We start from the raw sequence: 6,704 nt of genomic DNA on the forward strand, positions 1-6,704 counted from the left end.
TCCATTGATTTTACTGCACTGCAGTGAATGAAAGCTTTCAGCACTGTTGTGCCGCAGCCAAATTATACTCACCTGTAAAAAAACCCAACAGTATCCACCATGAGATTCTCCAGAAACTCAGCAAAAACAATCTCAGACAGAGCATCATCCTTACAATTAACTAGGTAACTGCTGCTTTGTAGATAAATGTTGATTTGTAGATAAAATGCTGCTCTGACTTGCAGAACACACTCCCCAACAGTATCTAAAACATGACTGTACATTCAGATCCTGCTTCCCTAACGTTCTACTATATAGTAGTGCATGTACTGACATGCACACCTTACAAATCATTTCAACACTTAAAACTTAGCATCAGCCACTAGAGAGGAACTTTCCCAAACACCTCCCAAAACAGAAAATTGTATAAAAAGTTGAAAATGAGTAGCAAAGACTCTGCACACAAGCAATGATGTTTTTCCTTAGAGCTATTGTTAGAAAATTAAATGTAGGCCATCAGATAGACAAATCTAAGGATATTTTGGGTTTTTGCTAAACCTGTTAGCACTTCATATTTTAAGTAACAGAAGTGGCAAGTATCGCTGTTGGGGGGAAAAAAAAAGGATAACAATATGTAGACCATAAGCATATAAAACCCAAGCCCTCAAGTATGTTATGAATAAAAGGAAACCTTGGAGCCAAAAATAATCTTATTCCAAAGTTACACTTGCACATATCAAAAGCAATTTTCGTCTGGTTAACTATAGCAGGTTAACCATGTTTAAATATGAGAAGTCGGAAAAAGCTGAAGCCATGTCCAAAGAAAAGTTAAAACAGGGATCAACTTACATGGGGAAAAACTTTGCTTCTCAATACAGCAAAAAGTGACAAAAGGCCATAAAAGAAATCTCCTACCATATAATCCACTAATTTTTCTCTCAAAGCCACCATCTAAAAACTCATTGAAGGAAGCCACAATGAGAATTTTCACAATGAGAACAATCAGCTATTGGAATATAATATTCCCTTCTCCCCAGGGAAGTGGTGGATTTTCCAACACTGGGCACTTTTTAAGATTCAGCTGGGCAGGGTGCTGGGACATCTTGTCGAGGTCATGCTTTGCCTAGAAAGGTTGGACCAGGTGACCCCTGAGGTCCCTACCAACCTGGTATTCTATGATTCTAGAAGTCAGGTTCAAAGCAAGAATGCATTAACACTGCTTTCTGACATAAACACAAGCTGGATTCATCAGTATGACTGCATCAGGCAACTAGGTTTATTTTCATTTAAAAGAAACCCTTGAAATTGAGTTTGTATCACTTCCCGCTCTGTATATAGGACTTCTATACACAAAACCAAAACCTCTGTATGGATCACTTACAAGACTATATTCTAAGTCAGGAAAAGTAGTGAGGAAAGCCTACAGCATCTTTCACCTGCTGGAAAAGGGTAGATTTTAATCTGTTCAACTCATTAAAAAAAAAAAAATCAGTGGTATAAGGCTTATGGAAGTATAGTGTGATTTTGTAACAATTCAACACTAGTCAACAGAAAAAAGCTATACCACCATGACATCACAGAATGAGAAATAATGAGAAATACTGGTTACATGGTAACTTTACCTTACACCCTAGGTACAATGCAAATTAAGAGTACCCAAAACAGCATCGTTCACAGATGCTGTTCTCTTTCAAGTAGAAAAGAAATAAGCAATATGGAAAAATCTTGAAAATTAGGAAAACTCCCTGTTAGGGTATACTTGCACAACAAATAACCTGCAACAAGCTGCAGAAATTTGCACACAGCTGGAGGTACTGCAGTTATACCCAGTGTAGTAGTTCCAGATTTCTTAGCTATTAAAAATCCACCAAGAAAACACACACATTTCTGACCTAAAATGTCTCAGAGATCAGGCTACAAGGAATAAGTTGTTCACCTTACCTGGGGTACCAAATTAAACATCTAGGAAACCTACTTCCTAGATGTTGGTATCTTGCCTTCTATTATAACCATCCAAATGATTATAGTCTCTACAACTTACATCCCCTGGCTCAGGCATTCTGACATAGAACACTACCGCAGGAGTTTCGCAGAGTCCAAGGAACAGCAGCAGCCAGCATGTGCTGTTACTGCCCTTCAGCTGTCATCTAACAATCACACAGGGAAAACACAGTAAAACAAATTTCGTAGGTCATAAGCCTTACTCACTTTTTTCTTTCTTCTCTCCATTTAGCGATCTCTTCAGGACTATCTAATTTTATTCTTTTAGCACCAGGTGCATGTGCCTAGGAAGAAAGTATTTAATAGGTGTTTAAAAGAGGAAGTTAAAAAACATACATGGAAAAAAGCATCATTCTGTCAAACTATAGCAGTACTGCACTGTTTACATCTCCAAAATTGGTGAGACACAGTGATAATAAATCCATTTAAGAAACTCACAGCTTTCAACATATTCTCATCCACAGTATTGTCTTACAACAGATTCTAGTCAGAGGTCATACGTTTTGCCTTCCAGCAGAATGAAAGCAAGCCTCTGAAGAGCAAAAGGGTCTACAGTAAACATCACACAGATCCATATTCCGGGCCCAGGGGGATACCTACATTCTTCCAGTGTATCTGAACTATCTTCTCATGTGCGCTGAAATTGCAACCTTCTTCTGTGCACTGCAAGATAAGGTGATGAACTTGAGACACACCAAGTTATGCAATCAAATTATAAACAAGCATTTGAGCACACTTCAAACTCAGTGCCAGATGCCTGCATGTTTAGTTACACGGAACTTTAAAGCTACACAGTTTCAAAACAAAGGTGTTTGTAAAAACAGTCAGAAAGGATAACGCACTTTAAATTTTATCTGATTTTAGAATAACCAGCGAAGCCAATTGTCCTGGGTTCAACAGCAGCAGTCAGTTTTTCTCCTTCTTAGTAGCTGTTGCAGCACTGTGTTTTTGACTTTCGGCCTGGGAACAGAGCTGATAACACCGATGTTTAGACTGACCAAGGACTTTGTGAGTCTCATGCTCTGCCAGGGAGGAGGAGAAGCCGGGAGGAAGCAGGGACAGGACACCTGACCCAAACTAGCCAAAGAGGTATTCCATACCACAGCACGTCATGCCAGGGGATGTAACTGGGAGCTATCCGGAAGGGCACGTCCTCTTTTCTGTCGGGCTCTCTTTTCCGGAGGGCGGTATCGTATTCTCTTCCCTTGTTATTTCTCTTATCATTATTATTATTGGTGGCAGCAGTAGTGATTTGTGTTATACCTTAGTTACTGGACTGTTCTTATCTCAACCCGTGGGAGTTATATTCTTTCGATTCTCCTCCCCATCCCTCTGGGGGGTGGAGGGGGAAGTAGACTGCGTGGTTCTAATTTACAGCCGGGGCTTAAACCACGACACCAATGTATATGAAAACTGGAGAGAATGTTAACCTAAGAGAAGGATTTGCAAGACTCCAATTTCAGATGTTGATACTTCTTTGCAGTAAAGGAGTGGATTTTAAAATATGTTTTCCACAGTCTCTTCACACAAAAATTTTTTATGCTACACTGATGTCAATGAGTTAATTCCTACCATTCAGCAATGATCTACAAGACAGATATTAAAATGACTTCAGCAATAAAACCAAAAATACAACTAAGACCTCCCCTACACACAACATTCAGAAAAAAATCCCCTACTAACATTTTTGGTAGCCCTGGAATCTCTTTGCAAAGACTCATTCACAGAGTGACTACAGCTAACCACTTATCAGGGACAGAGTTGAAACTCAAAGCGTAAATAAAACAAGCCAAACTCATCAACCTGTTTATGTTGTGAAACATGTTCATCATACTTCTCCTGGTTTTTATAGCCACGGTCACAGGTATCACAGTAATGAGTGAAGACAGGTTCTTTTTTCTTTTTGTTCTGCAAAACAAAACAAAAACAAAAATTATGAGATCACCTCAAGAACACAGTTACAGGACAACAAGGTATTCATGGCTTTAATTAGGTGCGAAACACTTCCATGAGTATTTCTGTTAATAAAGCCGTCAATAAAACATGTTTCAACAAAGACAAAAACAAAGTTCAAATCACTTCTCTTCCAAACAAAGCACCCTGCACTCAGCTCTTTACACTACCATCTTTCCATCAATTATAATTTCTTCAAACATACCATAGAATCATAGAATAGTCAGGGTTGGAAAGGACCTTAAAATCATCTAGTTCCAACCCCCCTGCCATGGGCAGGGACACCTCACACTAAACCATGCCACCCAAGGCCTCATCCAACCTGGCCTTGAACACCGCCAAGGATGGAGCATTCACAACCTCCCTGGGCAACCCATTCCAGTGCCTCACCACCCTCTCAGTAAAGAACTTCCTCCTTATATCCAATCTAAACTTCCCCTGTTGAAGCTTTAAGCCGTTACCCCTTGTCCTATCACTACAGTTCCTAATAAAGAGCCACTCCCCAGCATCCTTGTAGGCCCCCTTCAGATACTGGAAGGCTGCTATGAGGTCTCCACGCAGCCTTCTCTTCTCCAGGCTGAACAGCCCCAACTTTCTCAGCCTGTCTCCATACGGGAGGTGCTCCAGTCCCCTGATCATCCTCGTGGCCCTCCTCTGGACTTGTTCCAACAGTTCCATGTCCTTTTTATCCTTCTCTTCCAGGAGAAACTGCACACAATACTCCAAGTGAGGTCTCACGAGAGCAGAGTAGAGGGGCAGGATCACCTCCTTCGACCTGCTGATCACACTCCTTTTGATGCAGCCCAGGATACGGTTGGCTTTCTGGGCTGCGAGCGCACACTGAAGCCGGCTCATGTTCAGTTTCTCATCAACCAACACCCCAAGTCCTTCTCTGCAGGGCTGCTCTGAATCTCTTCTCTGCCAACCTGTAGCCGTGCCTGGGATTGCTCCCACCAAGGTGTAGGACCTTGCACTTGGCATGGTTAAACTTCATAAGGTTGGCATCAGCCCACCTCACAAGCGTGTCAAGGTCCCTCTGGATGGCATCCCTTCCCTCCGGCGTATCAACCGAACCACACAGCTTGGTGTCATCGGCAAACTTGCTGAGGGCGCACTCAATCCCACTGTCCATGTCACTGACAAAGATGTTGAACAAGACCGGTCCCAACACCGATCCCTGAGGGACACCACTCGTTACCGGTCTCCAGCCGGACATTGAGCCATTGACCACAACTCTTTGCGTGCAGCCATCCAGCCAGTTCTTTATCCACCGAGTGGTCCACCCATCAAATTGATGTCTCTCCAATTTAGAGACAAGGATGTCATGTGGGACAGTGTCGAACACTTTGCACAAGTCCAGGTAGATGACGTCAACTGCTCTGCCCCTGTCCATCAGTTCCGTAGCCTCATCCTAGAAGGCCACCAAATTGGCCAGGCAGGATTTCCCCTTAGTGAAGCCATGCTGGCTGTCACCAACCACCTCCTTGTTTTTCATGTGCCTTAGCATGTCTTCCAGGAGAATCTGCTCCAAGATTTTGCCAGGCACAGAGGTGAGACTGACTGTACCAAACTGGCACAGATTTATTGAGAGCTAGGCTACAGTCCGGAGGTTCTCCCCTATCAAGCCAGGCCACGCCTATTCTCACATGATATGTAAGCACCCAGAGGACAGCAGAGATCCTTCTATCTCCCACTACACACATCAAGGTGACCTGGCTGTCTAATCTGTGTTCTATTATAACATAGTAGAGCACTAATGTAATTGAGGCACCAGGCATCATCACGGAAAGGGCTTTTCCAAAGCAAGCCGGTGTTAGAATTTGATTGAAAGGTATCTTTCTTTCAATGAGCTCAAGATTTGCAGACAGACTTTCATACGCTTGCTGTCCTGTAATGGTAGGCACATTAAACAAGACTAAGGGGTCTCTGTAGTACCACAGGGCAAGTCCCACCTCATTGACACCATCACAGAATGGCAGAATGGTTTGGGCTGGAAAGACCCTCAAGATCATCCAGTTCCAACCCCCTGTCATGGGCAGGGACACCTTCTACTAGACCAGGTTGCTCCAAGCCCCATCCAACCTGGCCTTGAACACTGCCAGGGATGGGGCAGCCACAGCTTCTCTGGGCAACCTGTGCCAGTGCCTCAACACCCTCATACGGAAGAATTTTTTCCTAATGTCTAATCTAAATATACACTCAGTTTAAAGCCATTCCCCCTTGTCCTGTCACTCCATACCCTTGTAAACAGCCCCTTTCTACCTTTCTTGTATTCCCCCTTTAGATACTGCAAGCCTTCTCCAGGCTCTCTCTCCAGGCTGAATAACTCCAGCTCTCTCAGCCTGTCTCCATAGGAGAGGTGCTCCAGCCTTTTGACCATTTCTGTGGTTCTCCTTGGACCCACTCCAACAGGTCCTTATCTTTCTTGTGCAGGGAAACCGGTCCCTACCTTTGGCTTGTTCTTTTCTTCTGGATAACGTTTGCCAGACCCAGGACCTTGCTCGCCTTGCCATTTATGGGAGGAATTGCCATTTCCACCTGCCAAAAAAATGATAAATAAAAAAGCCGGTTATATATGCAGTTGGTAAAACAGCCCTGCTGTACCCCACTGTGGCAGGGAAGGGCCTGAGAGATAAACCAGTGCTGCACAACCAGCAAGAACAGCAGGTCACGCACTTCGAGGGGAAGTCCTTCACCCTCCAAGGGTCAGGGAGATCCCTGCCCGTGAGGGTCTGTGAGGAGCTCATGGGCCCAGGAGACTACTTTCCCCA

At 43.6% G+C, this 6,704-nt stretch overlaps 1 protein-coding gene across 5 annotated transcripts in view; it reads right to left on the bottom strand.

Annotated features, from left to right (window-relative positions):
* NUFIP1 (nuclear FMR1 interacting protein 1) overlaps positions 1-6,704 on the bottom strand; it is a 35,216-nt gene that overhangs the window by 28,075 nt on the left and 437 nt on the right. For all 5 annotated transcript variants that reach the window (XR_013956496.1, XR_013956497.1, XR_013956498.1 and 2 more), the window contains exons 2-5: positions 6,383-6,471; positions 3,784-3,888; positions 2,581-2,643; positions 2,188-2,264 (exon numbers count right to left, since the gene is read on the bottom strand). Coding sequence is in view for 2 of the 5 variants with exons in the window: in XM_080614414.1 (XP_080470540.1) it covers positions 2,188-2,264; positions 2,581-2,643; positions 3,784-3,888; positions 6,383-6,471 (334 nt within the window). In the remaining 3 variants the exon portion in view is untranslated. The remainder of the gene's footprint in view (positions 1-2,187; positions 2,265-2,580; positions 2,644-3,783; positions 3,889-6,382; positions 6,472-6,704) is intronic.

The sequence above is a fragment of the Psittacula echo genome (genome assembly GCF_963264785.1).
Source record: "Psittacula echo genome assembly, chromosome: 3".
NCBI lineage: Eukaryota > Metazoa > Chordata > Aves > Psittaciformes > Psittacidae > Psittacula > Psittacula echo.